The 25387-nt window shown below is 42.3% G+C and overlaps 1 protein-coding gene across 1 annotated transcript; it reads left to right on the top strand.

Moving 5' to 3' along the window:
- Positions 1-393: 393 nt before the first annotated feature.
- On the top strand, positions 394-24605 carry cybrd1 (cytochrome b reductase 1). Its single transcript, XM_078228373.1, has 4 exons — positions 394-648; positions 3428-3636; positions 19295-19449; positions 23429-24605. The coding sequence occupies exons 1-4, from the start codon at positions 462-464 to the stop codon at positions 23721-23723; spliced, it is 846 nt and encodes a 281-aa protein (XP_078084499.1). The 5' UTR covers positions 394-461; the 3' UTR covers positions 23724-24605.
- The last annotated feature ends 782 nt before the right edge of the window (positions 24606-25387 follow it).

The following is a 25387-nucleotide window of genomic DNA, read 5'->3' as shown; positions in this document are numbered from 1 at the left end:
CTGCTCCACTTGAGAGCTATATGTAAATCCCAGAATCGACATTAGAATAAGCACCTTTCATGGTTGATGTGTGAAATGTTGCAACCCCCCCACCCCCCAATATTTGCCAATCTTGTAACATTTTGGACATAACTGTACCTGCGACATAAATGTGAGGCAACTCAGAAAATATTCCAGATGTTTCTGAAGTGACAACCCGCGCATGCGTGCCGTTTTAAATACTTTTTAAAAGTAACTTTGGCATTTTTGTTCAGTTGTTAAAAGTGACATTTTAATTATAAAACACGGTCTTTTCCTGAAGGAAAATAAAATTGGCGCGCAACCCGAGGGATCAGATGTCAATTCAGTGCCGAGTTTGACCTCTCAGCTGAAAGGGTGCGCCCCCTCCCCCTTTCCCCGCCTTTTACCCGGAGTCACTGCCCCCTCCCTTCTCCATCCCCGACACCGTCTTCCAGCCGGCCATGGAGAAGTTTCCGCAGTTTGTGGTGTTTCTGGTGGCCGCGGCGTTCCTGGGGAGCCTGTCGGTTGTGTTGGTTTTGTTCTGGGTGCTCCACTGGAAAGGGGGGTTGGCCTGGGACCAGGGACTGCTGGAATTTAACTGGCACCCAGTCCTCAGTGTCATCGGACTCATCTTCATCAGCGGGTTCGGTAGGTGGAAGCTGCACCAGAGAGAGCGCGATGAAAAGCAAATTGCCGCGGATGTTTGGAATCTGAAACAAAAACAGAAAATGCTGGAAAATCTCTCAGCCAGGTCTGGCAAGAGGAGGATAAGGAGAGAATAAGGGAGAGAAATCAAGAGAGAGAGAATAGACCCAACTTTTCCCGGTCTGCATGACTCTTGGTCAGAGCTCTGGGGCTGAATATTATAAACTGGGGAGCGGCACAGTGAGTGGATTCACTTCATACATCACAATTAATGTCTTCATCGGATTTTGCGGTCCTCGAAAGCAGGATGGGGACGGACAGAGTTTTGGTCTTGGGGTAACAGAGGGATATGGGGAGCAGGTGGGAAAGTGGAGTTGATGCACAAGACCACCTTTGTTCATATTGAAGGGGTAAACACAGTAAGGAGTCTAACAACACCAGGTTAAAGTCCAACAGGTTTATTTGGTAGCAAACGCCACTAGCTTTCGGAGCGCTGTTCCTTCGTCAGGTGAGTGAAGGACCTTCAGTTTAAAGGTCCTTCACTCACCTGACGAAGGAGCAGCGCTCCGAAAGCTAGTGGCGTTTGCTACCAAATAAACCTGTTGGACTTTAACCTCCTTACTGTGTTTACCCCAGTCCAATGCCAGCATCTCCACATATTGAAGGGGAACAGGATAGAGAGGTCGTAAGGGCTACTCCTGCTCCCATCGTGCATCCGAACTTTGCTGTTGATGGATGGATTCTTTCTCAAAGAGCAAGTACCAAATACATCATAACTTGTTCAGATCTTATTCTGTAACCGCCATGTCACCATTGTAAAAATTATCCACTTAAACTTGTGGCATTTTTTATTTTGTATCTAAATGACAATATGATCCCAGGGTAGAAATGTCAGTTACTAGGGGTCATAGGTTTAAGGCAAAAGGGGGACAGTTTAAAGGAGATTTGAGAGGCAAGTTTTATTTTACACAGAGGGTGGTAAGTGTCTGGAATGCACTACCAGAGGAGGTGGTCAAAGCAGATAGGGGATTTTCACAGTAATTTCATTGCAGTGTTGATGTAAGCCTACTTGTTATACTTATAAACTTTAAAGTTGTTTAAGAGGCATCTTGACAGATTTATGAATAGGCAGGGAATAGAGAGATACAGATTGTGTAGAGGCAAAAGGTCTTTAGTTTAGAAAGCTGTCATGTGTTGGCACAGGCTTGATGGGCTGAAGGTCCAGTTCCCATGCTGAGTTGTTATTCATTCTTTGTTCCTTAAACGTTCAAGCGATGAATAAATAGAGTGAAGATGACCGATTGTGGCAACAATATCAATAACCATCATCCTTGGTCAACTCTCATTGAGTCAAGTTTAAAACTTTGAGATTTCATCTATTTTGTGACTTAACCTCAGTTTTCCTTTTGAGAAAAATATTGAACATATGTAGGTAAAAACTCTAAATATTGTAAAATTAAAAAAGTGTTTTACATCATTAGAAATAATGTTACTTTACAAATAGCAAAGACACAAAGTCAAACTTATTGCAAATTAAGGTTAACACTTTTCAGGAGGAATTTGCATTTCTTTAAACTTGGTGTATATAGGAATTGTCACATTTCTATATGTCTGTATATATTTCTATATGGATTATTATCTAAATGGAAAGAAATTACAACATGCTGCTGTGCAGAGGGACCTGGGGGTCCTTGTGCATGAGACACAAAAACCCAGTCTGCAGGTGCAACAGGTGATCAAGAAGGCAAATGGGATGTTGGCCTATATCGCAAGGGGGATAGAATATAAAAGCAGAGATGTCTTGCTGCATCTGTACAGGGCATTGGTGAGGCCGCAGCTGGAATACCGTGTGCAGTATTGGTCCCCTTATTTGCGGAAGGATATATTGGCCTTGGAGGGAGTGCAGAGAAGGTTCACCAGGTTGATACCAGAGATGAGGGGTGTTGACTATGAGGAGAGACTGAGCAGATTGGGTTTGTATTCGTTGGAATTTAGAAGGCTGAGGGGGGATCTTATAGAGACCTATAAGATAATGAAGGGGCTGGATAGGGTAGAGACGGAGAGATTCTTTCCACTTAGAAAGGAAACTAGAACTAGAGGGCACAGCCTCAAAATAAAGGGGGGTCAGTTTAGGACAGAGTTGAGGAGGAACTTCTTCTCTCAGAGGGTGGTGAATCTCTGGAATTCTCTGCCCACTGAAGTGGTGGAGGCTACCTCGTTGAATATGTTTAAATCACGGATAGATGGATTCCTGATCGGTAAGGGAATTGGGGGTTATGGGGATCAGGCGGGTAAGTGGAACTGATCCACTTCAGATCAGCCATGATCTTATTGAATGGCGGAGCAGGCTCGAGGGGCTAGACGGCCTACTCCTGCTCCTATTTCTTATGTTCTTATATCAGAGGTACGCTTTGAATACATTAATTAAATCACTTTTTGACTGAATAGGAGTCAGACATTTACCTGTTTTCATTTATTTAAAAAATTTACTATGCGTTACCAAAAAGTAGGATTTCATGCATTAGTGTTTTGCTTTGATCATTGCCATTTCCAGCAATGTTGGCCATTTGCAGTAAAGCTGATGTAGCTCCTGATAACGGGCTTAAATTCTTTCGGAACCTGCTCAGATAATGACTTCAAGCAGAGTTGAAATTTTGTCTTTCCACTCTTGCACAAATAATTATGATTAATGAAGTGCTTATTCTGCATGGATCTATGACAATGGAATTTAATATTGTTCTGAATTTACATACTGACAGTAAAATATTTTCACTTCTTTAAGGTGTCATCATTTACAGGCTGCCTTGGACATGGAACCGCAGTAAGACCCTTATGAAGTACATTCATGCTGGCCTGAATATCGTAACCTTTGTTCTTTTGGTCATTTCACTTGTGGCAGTTTTTGATTTTCACAACTCCAAGAAGATCCCTAATATGTATAGTCTGCACAGCTGGGTTGGATTGGCTGCAGTTATTATGCATACTCTACAGGCAAGTGACTTTTCAACATAAATGTGTACTGCATTGAAATTATACCATGTTATACCTTTGTAGTTGCCTTTGTTTAGATTTAAGACCCTAGTTTTGGATTGAACCACATCATTTTCAATCTTACTTTAGAATTCTAGCATATAATGGCCACTCTTCTCTAAAGGCTCCTTTACAATGAGATTATTAATTAGCCATTTCCCATTGCAAAATCTAAAATAGCCCGTTCTCTGATTGGTTTTTCAACATACAATTCTAGAAAGCATGTGTGCGCGCCTGCATGGATCTTATTGAAACTTACAGGATACTGCGAGGCCTGGATAGAGTGGACGTGGAGAGGATGTTTCCACTAGTAGGAAAAACTAGAACCAGAGGGCACAACCTCAGGCTAAAGGGACGATCCTTTAAAACGGAGTTGAGGAGGAATTTCTTCAGCCAGAGAGTGGTGAATCTGTGGAACGTTTTGCCACAGAAGGCTGTAGAGGCCAGGTCATTGAGTGTCTTTAAGGCAGAGATAGATAGGTTCTTGATTAATAAGTGGATCAGGGTTATGGGGAAAAGGCAGGAGAATGGGGATGAGAAAAATATCAGCCATAAATGAACGGCAGAGCAGACTTGATGGGCTGAGTGGCCTAATTCTGCTCCTACATCTTATAGTCATGTGTGCATGCATGTCCACCCCCTACTGGTGAGAATCACATCTGGGCTTGTTTGTTTCTAAGTGCCCTTTTCACACTACCACACTCTCCACTACCACACTTAGAATTTGTTTGGTATGATTACACCCCCCCTCCATCCCCAGTCTTTAGTAGTTTGAAGTCCCTCGTGATTTATCTATTACTGTTGTTACATGCACCTCTAATTCCTGATTTATACTATGTCCTACATTACCACTACTATTTTATGGTCTATAAATAACTCCTACCAATGTTTGCTGCCCCTTGCTATTTCTTGGCTCCACCCAAATTGATTGTACATCTTGGTCTTATATAAGATGCTCTGTCCTTTGTAAATGTCAAATATCCTAAATACCAAACATTCCATTCCCAGCCTTGGTTACCTGGCAGTTCTCCATCAAGGCAATTAGATCATACCAGCTTACTTCTATTTGTGCTGTCAATTCATCTGCCTTTTTGCAAGTGCTGCATGCATTCAGATCGAGAATTCTTTTTAAGCAAAGTATTGCTACGATGTGGCAAATGCTGCCTGAAAGAGTGCAGGGAGCAGATTCAGTATAACCTTTGAAAGGGCATTTGATGTTTAAGAGGAAAACAGTGCATGGTTGGGGGGTTGGGATAGGGGAGTAGGATTAATTAGATAATTCTTTCAAAGAACTGGCCCTTATCCCTCAAACCCCTCTTATCACTCCTCCTCTCCACTACCACAACTGCACTATAGAGCACACATTTCTTTCTCCATTCCTCCTAAAATTTACCACCCACATTTATGCACGAGAATAATGGTGATCTTGCTTGTTGTGTTCCCTGATTTTATGGAATCTCTTTGCTTTCTTTTTCCAGTCGAAGTAATCCCATCAACTCGAATCTATCCTAATATCTATAGTTTCCTATTCTGCTCCTATCTTCTATGTTTCTGTTATATAGTTCCAGTGGAAGACTGGCACAGATATAAAACGCAGTAATTCAGTGAATGTAGGTACTAGGGACCATAGTTAGCACAGTATCTGAAGATAGGAGTAACTGAGGCTCGTTGTTGTTTTTGTATCTTCACACTCTTCCCTTGTAAAGTAGTGAAAGGATTTACAGGCTGACTGTGCCAAGGGCTCAGTCACTGAGATTTAACAGTATGTTAATAGAAAAAGCAACTATTCTGGTGTAAACTGGATCCCAAATAAGGGTTATGCCAAATTCTAACATTCATATTGCAGAACAAACTTGGAATAATTCCAGTTAGAGAGTAATCCAGTACAATATTTCTTGCAGAAATGTTCCAATTTACATAAAGAGCCCTCCTGGGTTATTTATACCCAGTAAGAGTTTTAACAACACCAGGTTAAAGTCCAACAGGTTTATTTGGTAGCAAATATTATTAGCTTTCGGAGCGCTGCTCCTTCCAACGCTGGCATCTCAACATCATTATTTATACCCCACATGGATGCAGAAAACACATCATCACGTGTCAGCTGGTGATGACTTGACAAATCTTGATCGAAACTGAAGTGGAACCGCTGTTCCAGTATTAGTATTAGTATTAGTGAATAAAACCAAACTGGAAATCATGCTGGATCTTAACTAATGCTAACAGTAATTCTCCAAATATTCATAGAACATAGAACAGTACAGCACAGAACAGGCCCTTCGGCCCATGATGTTGTGCCGAGCTTTATCTGAAACCAAGATCAAGCTATCCCACTCCCTATCATCCTGGTGTGCTCCATGTGCCTATCCACTAACCGCTTAAATGTTCCTAAAGTGTCTGACTCCACTATCACTGCAGGCAGTCCATTCCACACCCCAACCACTCTCTGCGTAAAGAACCTACCTTTGATATCCTTCCTATATCTCCCACCATGAACCCTATAGTTATGCCCCCTTGTAATAGCTCCATCCACCCGAAGAAATAGTCTTTGAACGTTCACTCTATCTATCCGCTTCATCATTTTATAAACCTCTATTAAGTCTCCCCTCAGCCTCCTCCGCTCCAGAGAGAACATCCCTAGCTCCCTCAACCTTTCCTCATAAGACCTACCCTCCAAACCAGGCAGCATCCTGGTAAATCTCCCCTGCACTCTTTCCAGCGCTTCCACATCCTTCTTATAGTGAGGTGACCAGAACTGCACACAATATTCCAAATGTGGTCTCACCAAGGTCCTGTACAGTTGCAGCATAACCCCACGGCTCTTAAACTCCAACCCCCTGTTAATAAAAGCTAACACACTATAGGCCTTCTTCACAGCTCTATCCACTTGAGTGGCAACCTTTAGAGATCTGTGGATATGGACCCCAAGATCTCTCTGTTCCTCCAGTCTTCAGAACCCTACCTTTGACCCTGTAATCCACATTTAAATTAGTCCTACCAAAATGAATCCCCTCACATTTCTCAGGGTTAAACTCCATTTGCCATTTTTCAGCCCAGCTTTGCATCCTATCTATGTCTCTTTGCAGCCTACAACAGCCCTCCACCTCATCCACTACTCCACCAATCTTGGTGTCATCAGCAAATTTACTGATCCACCCTTCAGCCCCCTCCTCCAAGTCATTAATAAAAATCACAAAGAGCAGAGGACCAAGCACTGATCCCTGTGGCACTCCGCTAGCAACCTGCCTCCAGTCCGAAGATTTTCCATCCACCACCACCCTCTGTCTTCGATCAGATAGCCAGTTACCTATCCAATTGGCCAGCTTTCCCTCTATCCCACACCTCCTTACTTTCATCATAAGCCGACCATGGGGGACCTTATCAAACGCCTTACTAAAATCCATGTATATGACATCAACTGCCCTACCTTCATCAACACACTTAGTTACCTCCTCAAAAAATTCAATCAAATTTGTGAGGCACGACTTGCCCTTCACGAATCCGTGCTGACTATCCTGGATTAATCCGCATCTTTCTAAATGGTCGTAAATCCCATCCCTAAGGACCTTTTCCATCAATTTACCAACCACCGAAGTAAGACTAACCGGTCTATAATTACCAGGGTCATTTCTATTCCCTTTCTTAAACAGAGGAACAACATTCGCCACTCTCCAGTCCTCTGGCACCATCCCCGTGGACAGTGAAGACCCAAAGATCAAAGCCAAAGGCTCTGCAATCTCATCCCTTGCCTCCCAAAGAATCCTAGGATATATTTCATCAGGCCCAGGGGACTTATCGACCTTCAGTTTATTCAAAACTGCCAGTACATCCTCCCTCCGAACATCTATTTCCTCCAGCCTATTAGCCTGTAACACCTTCTCTTCCTCAAAAACATGGCCCCTCTCCTTGGTGAACACTGAAGAAAAGTATTCATTCATCACCTCGCCTATCTCTACTGACTCCATACACAAGTTCCCACTACTGTCCTTGACCGGCCCTAACCTCACCCTGGTCATTCTTTTATTCCTCACATAAGAGTTAAAAGCCTTGGGGTTTTCCTTGATCTGACCCGCCAAGGACTTCTCATGTCCCCTCCTAGCTCTCCTAAGCCCCTTTTTCAGCTCATTCCTTGCTAACTTGTAACCCGCAATCAGGGTTATTCAGCTAAGAACTGTGGTGTTTTAATAATTGAATGAAACAACTCTGTAATTAATGGTAGTTACAGTAATGTCAGAGCAGCAACTCAATAGCCCAATCCTTCTTTTTCCCCATAACCTTTGATTCCATTTGCTCCAAGTGGTATATGCAGCCGCCTCGTGAATACATTCAATGTTTTGGCATTAACTACTTCCTGTAGTAATGAGTTCCACAGACTCACCACTCTTTGGGTGAAGAAATGTCTCCTCACCTCCGTCCCAAATGGTCTACCCTGAATCCTCAAACTGTGACCCCTGGTTCTGGACTCCCCCATCACTGGGAATATCCTCCCTGCATCTACCCAGTCTAGTCCTGTTAGAATTTTGTAAGTCTCTATGAGATCCCCCCGCCTCATCTGTCTGAACTCCAGCAAAAACAATCCCAACCCAGTCAGTCTCTCCTCATACATCAGTCTTGCCATCCCCAGAATCAGCCTGGTAAACCTTAGCTGTACTCCCTCGAGAGCAAGAACGTCCTTCCTCAGAAAAGGAGACCAAAACTGCACCCATTACTCTGGGTGTGGTCTCACCAAGGCCCTGTACAGGCAGTCCCCGGGTTACGAACGAGTTCTGTTTTTAAGTCTGTCTGTAAGTCGAATTTGTATGTAAGTCGGAAGTTACGTACGGTTCACATCTAGCGTCAATTAGTCAAATGTTTGTCTTAGTATATAGTATATATTTTACCTGAAACATCTTAAATATAATTCAGTATCATAGAAACCGTACAGTACAGAAAGAGGCCATTCGGCCCATTGAGTCTGCATCGACCACAATCCCACCCAGGCCCTACCCCCATATCCCTACATATCTACCCACTAATCCCTCCAACCTACACATCTCAGGACACTCAGGGCAATTTTTTTTTTAGCATGACCAATCAACCTAACCCGCACATCTTTGGACTGTGGGGGGGAAACCGGAGCACCCGGAGGAAACCCACGCAGACACGAGGAGAATGTGCAAACTCCACACAGACAGTGACCCAAGCCGGGAATCGAACCCAGGTCCCTGGAGCTGTGAAGCAGCAGTGCTAACCACTGTGCTACCGTGCCGCCCCTAGTAATAATAATAATAAAAAATGGAAATTACACAAAACTTGGATTATTTTTATATTTATATATATATATATATATATATATATATATATATATATATATGTGTGTGTGTGTGTAGGTATAAAAAAACATTAAAGTAATTTCTTAAAGTAAACATCAAGGGAGGCTTGAACAGAGCTTTTCTTTTTCTCATTATAAATGGCCTTGTAGCAGCTGAGGCCGTCGGTAACTATCCAGTAAACTTTGGCGAACCTCTTTGCATTAGGATCTTGTTCCTCTAACTTTGCCATCCCTGCTTCAATGAGACGAAAGGCTTCAGCTAACCCCGTCGTCAAAAACTTCTTGGGTACTGGGGTTTCTAGGTCCCGGCCTCCTTCCTCAAATGCTATCATCTGCTGCTCTAGCTCCATAAGATCCTCATTGGTTAGTTCTTCGGCATGGGATTCAAGCAAGTCTAAGACATTGTCATCATTGATGTCTAACTGCAGTTGATTATTACCAATATCAACCACAGCTTGCCTGGCTTCGGCGATGTCCTCAGCTGTAAAACCCTTAAAACCATGTGCGAATTGGGGGCACAATTTGTCGCTTTCATCGGGACAGACCCTTTTACATACTCCATTACTCTCCCCTTGTCCTTTATAATTGTCCCGATCGTTGACCGACTGTCGCCTAACGCTTTTCCAATGTTTGTTGGTATTTCACCTCTCTCCGATCGCTTTATTATTTCCACTTTCATTTCAATCGTGATCGTTTTCCTTTTCTTCGATGCATCACCATCACTTGCATCAGATTTACGCTTTGGAGCCATGATTACGAGGGTAAACACACAAAAAATGTAAGTCCACACACAACGCACACAAGTGTTTACGCGATCCGACTTAAAATGGCGACGACGGCGTGGCGTTGTTCTCCCTCGGGCCGACGAACCGCTGAAAACGCGCAGTGTTTTGAGCGTGGCGCAATGTAGTCCGTCCGTTCGTTAGTACGAACCATTGTATGTAACTCGATTTTTTAAAATAATAGACTTTACGGAGGTCGGTACGCAAGTACGGGCATTCGTAACCCGGGGACTGCCTGTATAATTGCAACAATACATCCCTGCTTCTGTACTCGAAACCTCTCGCAATGAAGGCCAACATGCCATTTGCCTTCTTTGCCACCTGCTGCACCTGCATGCTTACCTTCAGTAACTGGTGCACAAGGACACCCAGGTCCCGCTGCACACATCTCTCTCCTAATTTAAAGCTATTCAGGTAGTAATTTGCCTCCTTGTTTTTGCTTCCAAAGTGAATAACCTCACATTTATCCTAATTATACTGCATCTACCATTGATTTGCCCACTCACCCAACCTGTCCTGATCATTCTGAAGGATCTCTACATCCTCGTCACAGTTCACCCTCCCACCCAACTTGGTATCATCTGCAAACTTTGAGAAGTTACATTTTGTTCCCTCATCCAAATCATTAATATATGAATAGCTGGGGTCCCAGCACCAATCCATGTGGCATCCCGCTAGTTACTGTCTGCCAATTTGAAAAACACCCATTAATTCCTACTCTTTGTTTTCTTTCTGCCATCCAGTTTTCTATCCATCTTAATACACTTCCCCCAATCCCATGCGCTTTAATCTTACACGATTATCTCTTGTGCAGGACTTTGTCAAACGCTTTCTGAAAGCCCAAATATATTATATCAACTGGTTCCCCCTCGTCAACTCTACTGGTTACATCTTCAAAGAATTCCAACAGATTTGCTAAGCATGATTTCCCCTTCATAAATCCATGCTGACTCTGGCTGATCCTGCCACTGCTTTGTAAATACTCCACTATAAAGTCCTTGACAATGGATTCAAACATTTTCCCCACTACCGATGTTAAGCTTACGGATCTATAATTCCGTTTTCTCGCTACCTCCGTTTTTGAACATTGGAGTGACATTAGTTACCCTCCAATCTGCAGGGACCGCTTCAGAGTCTATAGAATCCTGGAAGATGACCACCAATGCATCCACTATTTCTAGAGCCACTTCCTTAAGTACTCTGGGATGTAGATTATCAGGCCCTGGGGATTTATCCGCCTTCAATCCCATCAATTTTCCCAGCACCATTTCTCTACTAATATTGATCTCCCTCAGTTCTTCCGTCTCACCAAATCTTGCATTCTCCAACATTTCTGGCATTTGATTTGTGTCCTCTTTTGTGAAGACAGAACCAAAGTATGTATTCAATTGCTCAGCCATTTCTTTGTCCCCCTATTATACATTCCTCCGTTTCTGTCTGTAGGGGATCTACATTTGTCTTCACCAACCTTTTTCTCTTCACATATCTATAGAAACTCTTAGTGTCGGTCTTCATGTTCCCTGCAAGCTTACTTTCGTACTGTATTTTCCCCTTCGTAATCAATCCTTTGGTCCTCCTTTGCTGAATTCTAAACTGCTCCCAATCCTCAGACCTATTATTTTTCTTGGCCAATCTGTATACTTCTTCCTTAGATCGGGTATGCTCTCTAATTTCCTTTGTAAGCAATGGATTGGCCCTCTTACCCATTTTGCTTTTGTGCCAGACAGGAATAAACAGCTGCTGCAGTTCCCCCATGTGTTCCTTGAATGTTTGCCGTTGTCTATCCACTGTCATCCCTGTTCCTGTGCTGTATTGTTCTTTGTTCTTTGTTTGTTCTTAAGTAACTTTCCCCAATCTATCAAGGCCAACTCATGTCTCATACCCTCATTTTTTCCTTTATTAAGATTCAGCACCCTAGTCTCTGAAACAACTACTTCAACTGATCAACAAATGCCAAACGATAAAAACCTTATTTTCTTCAGGTTTTAGTGTCATGAGGAAATTAGTGAAAAAAAATAAGCCATTTGCTTAAAAATAAGGCAAGCCATACAACAAAGCCTAATTATTTACACTGTTCAAGAACCTTTTTAAAAGAAACAGTCAGAATTTCAATAAACTCCTCAACAGCAGTTGTTGTCACCCCAAACAAAATGCTAACAGTTATGAAGATGGGATAATTTTTTTATAGAATTTATAGAATCAGAGAAGTGTAGCTTAGGAGGTCATTGAGTCTGTGCCAACTCTTTCAAACAGCAATCCAATTAGTCCCACTCACCTCTTCCCTCAGCCCTGTATTTTATTTTCAAGTCTTGAATTTTGCTCCTATTTTCAAAACCAAACTCTTTTCTAAAATGATCTGTCACTATGTTTCCATATTCTTACTTATTCCATCATTTGTACAAACCAATCCAATTTAACATTTAATTTATTTGTCATTTCATTCATTACTCTTAACCAGGTTTGCCCCTTCAGCAGAACAGAACAGAACAACGTGCTAAATATTTTCCTTCCATTTTGTTACATTTATGAAAAGTCCTTATTATCTGGTTTTCTTTCTTATTCCCTTATAATCTTTTTCTTATCCCCACTATACTAGTATAGTCCTCTTTCTTTCAGTGTTGTTAGTCTGCATTTTATCATGCAGGGGGGTGTTGGTAGGGTACGGGAACCGTGGTGCACGAAGGTTGTGATGAACCTGGTGAATAAGAAAAGAGAGGCGTACAGAAGGTTCAGAGAGCTAGGAGGTGTTAAGGATTTAGAGGAGTATACGCGATGTAGGAAGGAGCTTAAGAAGGAAATTAGGAGAGCGAGAAGGGGTCATGAGAAGACCTTGGCGGGTAAGATTAAGGAGAATCCCAAGGCTTTCTACAAATATGTCAAGAGTAAAAGGATGAGATGTGAAGGCATAGGACCCTTAAAAGGTGAAGGGGGAAAAGTTTGTGCGGAACCGTTAGAAATGGCGGAGCTGCTTAATGAATACTTTACCTCGGTATTCACGGTGGAAAGGGATCTGGGTGGTTGTACTGCTGGATTGCGGAGGACAGAAAGGATCGAGCATGTGGACATAAAGAAAGAGGATGTGTTGGAACTATTGAATGGCATCAAGGTTGGTAAGTCGCCGGGACCGGATGGGATGTACCCCAGGTTACTGTGGGAGGCGAGGGAGGAGATTGCGGAGCCTTTGGCGATGATCTTTGCATCGTCGATGGAGACGGGAGAGGTTCCGGAGGATTGGAGGATTGCGGATGTGGTCCCTATATTCAAGAAAGGGAACAGGGACAGCCCGGGAAATTACCGACCGGTGAGTCTAACCTCAGTGGTTGGTAAGTTGATGGAGAGGATCCTGAGAGACAGGATTTATGATCATCTAGAGAAGTTTAGTATGATCAAAAGTAGTCAGCACGGCTTTGTCAGGGGCAGGTCGTGCCTTACGAGCCTGGTTGAGTTCTTTGAAAATGTGACCAAGCACATTGACGAAGGAAGAGCGGTGGATGTGGTCTATATGGACTTCAGCAAAGCGTTCGATAAGGTCCCCCATGCAAGACTTCTTGAGAAAGTGAGAGGGCATGGGATCCAAGGGGCTGTTGCCTTGTGGATCCAGAACTGGCTTGCCTGCAGAAGGCAGAGAGTGGCTGTGGAGGGGTCTTTCTCTGCATGGAGGTCAGTGACCAGTGGAGTGCCCCAGGGATCTGTTCTGGGACCCTTGCTGTTTGTCATTTTCATAAATGACCTGGATGAGGAAGTGGAGGGATGGGTTGGTAAGTTTGCTGACGACACCAAGGTAGGTGGTGTTGTGGATAGTTTGGAGGGATGTCAGAAGTTGCAGCGAGACATAGATAGAATGCAAGACTGGGCGGAGAAGTGGCAGATGGACTTCAACCCGGATAAGTGTGTAGTGATCCATTTTGGCAGATCCAATGGGATGGAGCAGCAGTATAAAATGAAGGGTACCATTCTTAGCAGTGTAGAGGATCAGAAGGACCTTGGGGTCCGGGTCCATAGGACTCTTAAATCGGCCTCGCAGGTGGAGGATGCGGTCAAGAAGGCGTATGGCGTACTAGCCTTCATTAATCGAGGGATTGAGTTTAGGAGTCGGGAGATAATGCTGCAGCTTTATAGGACCCTGGTTAGACCCCACTTGGAGTACTGCGCGCAGTTCTGGTCACCTCATTACAGGAAAGATGTTGAAGCCATTGAAAGGGTGCAGAGGAGATTTACAAGGATGTTGCCTGGATTGGGGGGCATGCCTTATGAGGATAGGTTGAGGGAGCTTGGTCTCTTCTCCCTGGAGAGACGAAGGATGAGAGGTGACCTGATAGAGGTTTACAAGATGTTGAGGGGTCTGGATAGGGTGGACTCTCAGAGGCTATTTCCAAGGGCTGAAATGGTTGCTACGAGAGGACACAGGTTTAAGGTGCTGGGGGGTAGGTACAGGGGGGATGTCAGGGGTAAGTTTTTCACTCAGAGGGTGGTGGGTGAGTGGAATCGGCTGACGTCGGTGGTGGTGGAGGCAAACTCGTTGGGGTCTTTTAAGAGACTTCTGGATGAGTACATGGGATTTAATGGGATTGAGGGCTATAGATAGGCCTAGAGGTGGGGATGTGATCGGCGCAACTTGTGGGCCGAAGGGCCTGTTTGTGCTGTGGCTTTCTATGTTCTATGTATGTTCTATGTTCTATGCATGTCTTAAGATTATTTAGTTTTGATTTTTTAATTGTGAAATTATCCTTTGGTGCAACTCTTTTGACCTTTTAGGAATAAATATATTTGAAGATTCCTCACTGCTACCCTCAATCTTGTAGACTTCTATCATGACGGAGGTTGAGGGGCGACCTGATAGAGGTCTACAAGATTATGAGGGGCATAAACAGAGTGGATAGACAGAAGCTTTTCCCCCCAGAGTGGAAGAGTCAATTACGAGTGGGCATAAGTTTAAGGTGCGAGGGGCAAGTTTAAAGGAGATGTACGAGGCAAGTTTTTTTACCCAGAGGGTGGTGGGTGCCTAGAACTCGCTGCCAGGGGAGGCAGGGGTGGAAATAGATATGATAGTGAGTTTTAGGGACGTCTGGATAAATACATGAATAGGATGGGAATGGAGGGATATGGTCCCCGGAAGCGTAGGGGGTTTTAGTTCAGTCGGGCAGATGGTCGTTGCAGGCTTGGAGGGCCGAAGGGCCTGTTCCTGTGCTGTAATTTTTCTTTTAAAAGTCACTATCGTATCTGTTTCCACAACCTCCCCTGGCAACGAGTTCCGGGCACTCATCACCCTCAGTGTAAAATATTTGCCTTGTATATCTCCTTTTAAACCTTGCATCTTAAACCTATGCCCCCTAGTAATTGACTCTTCACTCTGTCCATGCCCCTTATAATCAGGTCGTCCCTCAACCTCCATCGTTCCAGTAAGAACAAACCAAATTTCTCCAACCTCTCCTCACAGCTAATGCCCTCCATACCAGGCAACATTCTGGTAAATCTTTTCCGTACCCTCTCCAAAGCCTCCACATGCTTCTGGTAGTGTGGTGACCAGAATTGAACACTATATTCCAAGTGCAGCCTAACTAAGGTTCTAGAAAATCAATGTCAGGAGTGACATTTGAACCCACACCTCCAGAGAATGCGATCTGAACGCAGAGCCTTAGACCGTTCGGCCACCCTGACTCCCTGAACCAATTCCCTTTAATTAATGTTAAAATCCCTGCTTCAATAAGTGCTCGTGACAAATCATTCCATATTGTCTATCTTTACAGGGGAAAATATCTAACTTTGTCATTCTGTTTAGTCACCATGCTGACTCTATGCCCTTTATTACCAATTCACCAATCAATGCAAACATTCTTTTATTGTCTACCCTCTTAAAATCCTGTCCAAACCTTTTCACCATTTTGAAAACCTGTTTCAGATCTCCCTCTCATATCTTTGACCTAAAAATAAAAACAATCATGCCTTTCGCCACAACTATAGCCTCTCAATCTGGTATTATTTCCAGTGAATCTTAATTTGGTCCTTTCCATGATTTGATTGGAGCACATGCAGTTCTGTAACCGAATTGTAATTGAAGTATTGTAACAATTCGGCATTACTTTATTGTATTTTTATATTCAATGCCAAACTTCATACCTGCTAATTTACATGATATTAGCATACAGTCCAGCATTGAACATGCTGCTGAGTGCCTGCACACCTCAGCAGGAAGCCCATGTTTGTGTGAGGCCAGCACGAGTTAAAACTAGCCTGTGCATTGACAGTAAAGATCCAGAGCCTATATTGGGATCAAATAGCAAACATCAGGCTCGAAAATGGACAATCAGATATGTTTCAAGTGAAGAGAGGGCTACAGTAAGGCTGTGTTCTGTCATCAAAATTATTCAACCAATAGGAATATTCAGAGTCTGATGTACTTCCAGCAGTAAAAACTGGAGGCAGCACTACTTTCAAGAATCAGAATAGTGTGGCTCAAATAAAATCTCTAGAAACTTAGGGTACGGATTGAGCATGAACACCATAAACACCCTTTGAAGAAAGGAGAATGAAGATTGAAGTGTTAGGCTGGAACAAGTAGATATGCCTGTCTATTTAGGACAAATAATAACAGAAGATGATAAATGCAATTCAGAAGTCAGAAGAAGGATAGAGAAAACCAGAAGTAATCACATGAAGACAACGGATGTGTTAACAACAAGAAAACGCACAAAAAAACAACTCCGGGCAGAATCTTATGAAACTCCCAGGAGTGGGAAAGAAGTTGGGAGGGGGTGCTTAATTGAGCGGGAGGCAAAACATTAACTTCCTGACAATGGATGAAAGTTGGCTATTAAGGTGATGGCAAATTGAGTGACGACAAAAGTCAGGAAACTATTTTTAATACCTTAGTATGTCACGCATGCTCATTAAAAAACAACTTTGCCAGAAGTGTACCTTTGGAACTAAGTAATCAGCAAACAAGAAGCACCTGCCTTCAGATTCACAACTGCTTAAAAGTGGGTAGTCTTCTGGTGGCTTGGGTCTGAGTAGGAGCTTCTTTTTCTTGAAATGAGAGTTTTGTTGAAGCAGGAAAGAGAGGCATTGATGATGGAGTTCATGTGACAACTGTGAGAAGGGAACAGGGACATGGCTGACCAGGAGGTGGTGAAAGCAACATGGCTGACAGAGGGAGGGCCATAAGAGCCCTGCAGAGTCTTGTGGGGGCAGGGAGCGGAAGCTGGACTATACATGGAAGGTCATTGCCTGCAGGCAGTAGGTCAAGCATCATTGTGAGGAGCACATGGGTTATAGAGAGTGGGCCGAGGATGGTGATTGTCTGTTCGAGGGTGAAAGGGATATTCCACTGTGCTGGTGTTTGACTGATGGTGACCTGGGGGTGGGGGGGGGAAGCTCTAGGTGAATGTTGGGGTGGGGGGGTGTCAAGGGTCACCGAAGGCAAGGCTGGAGTGAGGGCAGTGGATGAGGGACATAAGTTCAAAGGTGGATGAGGGAGGGTGCAGAGTGATGGCTTCCAATTCCAGGGTCACTGTGCAAGTGTCCACACACATGGCCAGGTCAACACGAAAGTGCGCCTGAATAAAACCTGAAGATGAACTTGTCTACAGTGGTGTAGATGGAGACCAGGGTGGGGTGATGGAGTGTGGCCAATACTACATATAGGGCTTCCTATTGGTCAAAAGTGCTCAGGATGGGAGAGGGGACCTCAAAGACTCTGCTGAGCAGATCTTTGCCTGCCTTTCTGCACTTCACCGTGGGCAGACAAGATGGTCAACTGCATCCAGTGCTTCTGCTATCTTTGGCAAAGCTGCAGAGGAACTGGCAGGTGGCGGCCCAGGGCCAGGCACAAGGGGGTGCCAGCAGAGGGTCAAGCAGCTCAAGATGTTGGCAACGAGGGTCCATTATAATGTTTTCTGGTTTCTTAATACTATGCCGAGGTGGAACTCACATACCAGCAGATGAGGTGACAGCAGCCTGCTGAGTGCTGTGCCCTGTTGTGTACAGTGGCCTTTGCTGTCATCCTTTTGTAGTTTGAGCCCTAATGGACTCCAGCCTGCTGAGGGTCTCCTGCACACGTGCAGGCGCACTTTCTCCGGCATCATTTGCTGGGGTTACAGGCAGAGGGAAGGAGCAGCAGTAAGATGCCCTTGGGGTACCCTGAAATGACACCTCTGGGGTGCCGTGCTGACGGTCCTTCTCCTGTTGGTGTGCAGTTGCAATTCACTGAATCCAGAGGGAGAAGAGTCAGTGGGAGGGAGATAGAGGTATCTTGTCCTGCTCTCACCTAGCCACCACTAAATAGTGCCCAAAGACAGTGTTCCACTGGACGAGGCTCCCCAGGGCTGTCACCAATCTTTCCATGGAGGAAACCGTGGCCTTGAGCATCACCGGTTGTTGAGACTTCATGGACTACTTTCTTCAGAAATGAGTCCATATTACTGCTGCCTCCTTAACTCCCATATGTTCATTAATTCTTCAGTTTCTTTCCCCAATATCAGTGAACCTTCCATGAAATAGTGTTCGCAATCATCTCCCTAATTACTCCGTTTGTTCCTCTTTTTAAAAAATTCATTTCAAAAGATGTGGACTTTGCTGACCAGACTCACATTTATTGCCTCCTAGTTGCCCTTGAGAAGGTGGTGGTGGGCTGCCTGCTTGACCTGCTACAGTCCATGTTGTGCAGGTACACGCACACTGCTGTTAGGGAGGGAATTCCAGAATTTTGACCCAGTGGACAGTGAAGGAACAGTCATATTTATCCAAGTTAGGATGGTGAGTGGTTTGGAGGAGAACATCCAACTGGTGGTGTTCCCAGGTATCTGCTGCCTTTGTCCTTCTGGATAGTGGTCCTAGGTCAGGAAAGTGCTGTCAACAGAGTCTTGGTGAGTTCAGTCTTGGAAACAGTACACACAGCTGCTACCGTGTCAGTGATGGAGGGACTGAAGATTTGTGGATGTGGTGCCAAACAATCAGGCTGCTTTGTCCTGGATGGTATCAAGCTTCTTGAGTGTTGTTGGAGCTGCACTCATCCAGGCAAGTGGAGAGTATTCCAACACACTTCTGACTTGTAGATGGTGGACAGGCTTTGGGGAGTCAAGAGGCGAGTTACTCGCCACAGGATTCCCAGCCTCTGACCTGCACTTATAGCCACAGTATTTATATGGCTAGTCTAGTTGAGTTTCTGATCTGGGCACTGATGGCTCTCTGAGAACCTAAGTCTGGATTATTGACTATCCTGACTGCAATTAATCAGATAGGGGAAAATGACACACTAAATCAAATATTTGATTTAGCAAAAAACTTTAGAAAGCTTTATGGGAAGTCGATAAGTATTCTTCTGTTACGTGAGAACCTCAGGATTACCTAAGCTATCATCTCATTTCTTTTTTGTGCTTTTCTACATAAATTTGTACATGGAAACCCTGAAAGAAAAAGACCTACTCCACCAGAAAGCTGCCTGTTCATTTCTTAAGGTACTACTGGCTGTGAAAGTGTTGAACAGATTGATTCTCTGTCAAATAACAATAGAATAACTGCTTCTATTTTGCAGATAGTATTAGGATTGTGCACTTTCCTGCTGCCCTGCACTCCTACATTTATCAAGACTTTATACATGTCAGTTCATGTCGGTGTTGGCCTTTTCATCTTTGGAATGTCAGTTACTGCAGCTGAAATGGGAATCACTGAAAAGCTTATCTTCTCTCTGTAAGTATAAACATTAATCATCTAGAAAATGGCAGCAATACTTGTACATATAGCGAAAAAAAGTCTTCTGACCAATGGGCATATGCCAATAAAACAGATTTTCATTTCATCTCCTTTAGCCAAATGGAAAACCATTTCTCATCAGAGTAAAAAGTATCAAAAACCATTTCTAATCAGAGTAAAAAGTATCAATTCTCAGCTATTTAACAAACAACTAAAAGATTTTATAGTAAATACACATCAATTAGCATTTTATAAAAATCAGCACAAACAACTGTGTTTTGCCTTCTTTCCATGCACTTTATCAAATGCCTTCTTTATATCCAGTAAGAAGTTTAACAACACCAGGTTAAAGTCCAACAGGTTTATTTGGTAGCAAAAGCCACACAAGCTTTCGAGGCTCTGAGCCCCTTCTTCAGGTGAGTGGGAATTCTGTTCACAAACAGAACTTATAAGACACAGACTCAATTTACATGAATAATGGTTGGAATGCGAATACTTACAACTAATCCAGTCTTTAAGAAACAAAACAATGGGAGTGGGGAGAGCATCAAGACAGGCTAAAAAGATGTGTATTGTCTCCAGACAAGACAATACACATCTTTTTAGCCTGTCTTGATGCTCTCCCCACTCCCATTGTTTTGTTTCTTAAAGACTGGATTAGTTGTAAGTATTCGCATTCCAACCATTATTCATGTAAATTGAGTCTGTGTCTTATAAGTTCTGTTTGTGAACAGAATTCCCACTCACCTGAAGAAGGGGCTCAGAGCCTCGAAAGCTTGTGTGGCTTTTGCTACCAAATAAACCTGTTGGACTTTAACCTGGTGTTGTTAAACTTCTTACTGTGTTTACCCCAGTCCAACGCCGGCATCTCCACATCATTCTTTATATCCACCAGTTCCTCTTTATCCACAGCACATGTTATTTCTGCAAAGAACTCCAATAAATTGGTTAAACATGATTTCCTTCTCACAAAACCATGTTGACTCTGCCTGGTTACCTTGAATTTTTCAAAGTGTTCTGTTCTAATGTCTTTAATAATAGCTTCTAACATTTTCCCCATTACAGATATTGAGCCAACTGGCCTGTAGTTTCCTGCTCTCTGTCCCCTTCCCTTTTGAATAAAAGAATTACATTTGTTACCTTCCAATCTAATGGAACCTTCCTTAACTCTAGGGAATCTTGGAAAACTAAAGCTAGCACATCTACTAATCTCACTAACCATTTTGTTTAAGAGTCTAGAATGAAGTTCACCAGGACCCGGGGATTTGTCTGTCCACAGCTCCAACAATTTGCTCAGTAACACTTCCCTGGTGATTGTAATTTTCCTGAGTTCCTCCCTCGTTTCCATTTCCTGATTTACAGCTATTTCTGGGATGATACTTGTACTCTTTATAGTGAAGACCAATGCAAAATATCTGTTCAATTCTACCATCTCCTGATTTTCCATGATTAATTCCCCAGACTCATTTTCTATTGGACCACTGCTCACTTTGTTAGCTCTTCTTTCTTAACTATCTGTAGAAATTCTTACCATCTGTTTTTATATTTCTAGCTAGCCTTCTCTTTTATTGTAATTTTTCCTCGTCATTTTTTGCTGCTTTTTTAATTCTGTTTAATCTTCTGACCCATCACCCATCTTTGTGCAATTATATACTTTTTCTTTAATTTTGATACGATCTTTATTTTCTTAGTCACGGATGGCGTATATTTCTCATTGGAATGTATCTATTCTAACGTATTCTGAAATATCTCCTTAAATGTCGACCAATGTAGCTCTATTGACCTATCCTTAACCTAATTTTCCAGTTCATTTTAGCTAGCTCTGTTTTCATGCCCTCATAATTGGCTTTATTTAAGTTTAAAATACTAGTCTTTGATGAACTCTTCTCTCCTTCAAACTGAATGTAAAATTCAATCATTATGATTATGGCTACCTAGAGTTGCCTTCACTATGAGGTCATTAATTAATCCAATCTCATTGTACAGTGCCAGGTATAGCCTGCTCTCTGGTTGGGTTCAGAACATGCTTGTTCTAAGAAATTTGCTCTAAAACATTCTTTGAATTCCTCATGTAGGCTCCTATTTGATTTTCCAGTACAGATATAGATTCAAATCCCTCATGATTATCATCATATCTTTCTGACAAGCTCCCAATATTTCTTTCTTCCTTACTCTGTCCTACCATGTGGGTACCATTAGGGAGCCTGTATTTCACTCCCACAAATGACTTCTTGCCTTTATCATTTCTCATCTCTACACAAACCACTTTTACATCCTGGTTTCCTGAGCTTAGGTCACCCTTCTCTATTGTGCAAATACCATCATTAATTAACAGAGTCACCCCTCCACCTTTTCCTAGTTTCTTATCCTTCCTAAATGTCCTGTACCTTTCAATATTCAGGTCCCAATCTATGTCATGTCTTATTGTTGCTATACTTTGCACTTTCTTTTCCAGGCGGCCAGGCAGCAATACTACACTCCTATATTCTCAGGTCACCTCCAGAGGTTATATTAGTCAACACTCTGGGAGTTTATGTTTTAGTTGAGGCATGGCAGGATATGCAAGTTCAGCACATGAAGGTCTGTTTTTCCTCATGGATCCCAGGATGTCTGGGGCTCTCTCTTGGTTCTGTGAACCTGGTCTCTTGACTCACAACATTCCTCGATATTTTAGCTTAGCCAACTTAACTTTAATCCCATTCCAGCTTTAAAACTTTCGTGGATCCTTCTCTAACCCACAACTTGTACTCCACCTTAACTATTGATGCTACATGCGTCATTGCTGCCTGCTGCTGTGTGTTCATTCTTTCTTTCTTGGGCCAATTACTTTAGCCTGGTACTCCACTGATCTTCAATGCTGCATTCTTTTGGCCCTGTGACAGTTACTTTACTCACTAATACTGAATTCCTATGGCAACCCCTCAGCCCTTGACAAATACTCATTGATTGGCAAAGTCCTACATAAACGTTAACTTCCTAGTAAGTGCCCTACTCCTAACTCTCTCTCTTTTGAGAAATGTCCCTGCAGCAAAGGTGCTGTGACAAATGCCAACTCTTGGCAAGTGCAAAGACCATGACGCTGTACCCCCTATATTTATACTCTTTTTGCAGTTAGCTTTCCAGCATTTAGCCCAAGTATGTACACCCTGTTCAACACAAATTATGACTTAATACCCCCACTTTTAACCAAAATGAAGAATGCTCCTGGCTTCCCTACAACAATCTAAGTTTAATTTGTATCTCTACCTAGGAGGTCCTAGGAACATTCTAGGCCCAAGACCACTCTTTTAATCAATCAGCTTTGTTTCCATGGCTTCTTTTCTAACGGCTAAATTATAACTTGTATCTTTAATGGTACATCTAGTACTCAGGCCTATCAGCACTGTAGCTGTGGCTTCACTTCAGCCAGACTTGCTGGAGCCCAGTTGTGTCCTAGCGTTAACTTCAGTTCATTCCCAAAGGATGCATGTTCTTTCTTAATGTCACATCACAACAATTAACACTTCATGAGATACAAACTCTCTTAATATACTCAAATTCACAAAACCACCCTAATAATACAAATGGAGACTTATCAATAAAGGTGTACACTACAATATAACGTAAGCCTTATTAAACAAACGTGCCGATGAGTCTAACAAAAGCTCTTTTAAAAATTATTTGAAATGCAGTTCTTTTCTTGCTGCTCTTTTTCTTTCCCTCATCTCCTGCCCACCCACTACCCTCCCCAGTGCCATTTATTATGTGCTGAGCTAGAGGAAAAACATCCAATTTCTGCTTTATGAACTCTGGATCATACCAGATGTGATTTCATCTCCCAACATGCGCGCACTTTGAAAAACTCCAAATCCTGAATTTGAATAATGATATTTCCAAATATTTGTTTGAACCTTTTTTAGAATAGAGCAGAGATATGTTTTTGGCTAGAAAAGAATGACCATTATTGTTGCTATACTTTGTGCACTTTCTTTTCCAGGCGGCCAGGCAGTAATACTACACTCCCATATTCTCAGTCACCTCCAGAGGCTATATTAGTCAACACTCTGGGAGTTTTCATTTTGCTCTTTGGAGGATGCATCTTGTGGATTGCCACACGTCCAGAGTGGAAGCGCCCCCCAGCAAGTATAAAAGAAAGTGTAGGCAGTGAAGAAGGATCTATCTTAAACAAAACAAATGTTTCTGCTGAAACCAATAATGAAAATGTGGCTGAAGGCACAGCAAGATCGACACCCCTCAACTTAGAAGATGTGGGTCAAAGATCAACATTCTAAGAAATGAATTATAATTTTCTCAAATATAAATTTACTGTCGAATACTTTGTGCATTGAAAAGTAGTCATTCCATTTTTCCTGTGTTAAGTGAAGATGTGCAACCAAAACATTACATTCTTAACAGTGCTTGGGCTCAGCTTTTCTGGAACAAAGAGGGAAAATACGGACCAAAAATAAATGTTTTGTTGATACACCAACTAAATACAGATAGAGTATCCTTTATCTGGAACCTCTGGGGCCAATTGAAATTCGGATTTCAGATAATTTTGGTTCTCAGATACGATGTATAAACTTGCATTACAATAGCCTAGGCTAGCTATACTCTAAAAATAAATAAAATGGCTAGAAAAGTAAGATGCATCACTGGATAATAAATGCAGAAGTTTATTTTTGACGGGGTCAGAAAGAAAGAAAAATTACAAGGTAAACAGGACAGACGAACAACTAGACTTCATGATGAAGGTCAATGAGGTTTGAGAATTGTGTAAAATTCAGATGAGTTTGGTGTTTGGATTTACAGATGGAGGATATTCGACCTGTACATTCTGTATTAACAATCTTGAGGCTCTTGTTTTTTTATATATCCATCGTTAACATTTAGATTTTATTCTCAAGAATGTTGTTACTTGTAGAGACATTTGTGTAATTAGAAAGGGCCATAATATTAAAAGAATTACTGCTGTATTAAATACTATGTTTTGTGCAGATGTGTAAACAGATATAGATGTTTTTCATATTTTGATGGAAGTCAATAAATTTAACAGATGCATTTAAGCATCTGTAGCAAAGAATGTACCATTAAACTTATATTCAGTAGTGATCATTGTACACTAATCAGCTATACATTTGTAGATAAATAAAAAATATTAATCCTTCTCCCTCGATGTTGTTCATCGTGAGCCAATTCCTTATTTCATTTTATCCTTCACCATTGTTAATTAATAGTCATAGATTTTGGTAATACTGATAAAATTATTCTGCAATTTAGCAGCTCTGGAAAAGGAATAGAATGAATCCTCATACTAGCCCTTTAATGAAGTATTATACAATTCTGGACTCAGCAGCCTTGGATGCCCACTTTGTTATAGGTAGGAATTTGAATTGGACACAGATCCATTGTGAAAATATTAATGTTACATCTATACCATGTTTAATTACAAACTCTCACCTGAGCCATTTGGAAACTTGTTACACCCACTCAGATCAGCTCTAGTACGTTACTTACATAATTGCAGCTATTTCAAGAACTGAAGGCTGCAGGAGAAATGCTGAACAAATTTCCACTTTCTTGATACTTTGGAAAAATCATTGAATACAAGAAACAGGACCAGGAGTGGGCCATTCAACCCTGCAAGTCTGCTCTGCATTCATTAAAACGAGCTGATCTTTTACTTCGACTCTACCTTCCTGCACCATCTCTACATCACTTGATTCCCTTGGAGATTGATAAGATTTTTGGATACTATATTGAATATGCTCAATGACTCAGCTTACTGAGATAGAATTCCCCAAGACTCACTTTATCTGTTTATTCCTACTCTATGTTAACCAATCCTCATTCCATGTATAGATACTACCCACCAATCTCATAAGCACTAATTTTATATAATAACCTAATGGAGCACTTTTTAATTGCTTTTTGAAAATCAAAATATGCTACATTC

This window comes from Mustelus asterias, chromosome 14 (genome assembly GCF_964213995.1).
Source record: "Mustelus asterias chromosome 14, sMusAst1.hap1.1, whole genome shotgun sequence".
Taxonomy (NCBI): domain Eukaryota; kingdom Metazoa; phylum Chordata; class Chondrichthyes; order Carcharhiniformes; family Triakidae; genus Mustelus; species Mustelus asterias.
This window is presented reverse-complemented; position numbering and strand designations above follow the sequence as displayed.

Coding starts and splice junctions, on each gene's coding strand:
- cybrd1 (XM_078228373.1), top strand. CDS start 462: ATGGAGAAGTTTCCGCAGTTTGTGGTGTTTCTGGTGGCCGCGGCGTTC. Junction 649..3,427: donor CATCTTCATCAGCGGGTTCG/GTAGGTGGAAGC, acceptor CACTTCTTTAAG/GTGTCATCATTTACAGGCTG. Junction 3,637..19,294: donor TTATTATGCATACTCTACAG/GCAAGTGACTTT, acceptor TCTATTTTGCAG/ATAGTATTAGGATTGTGCAC.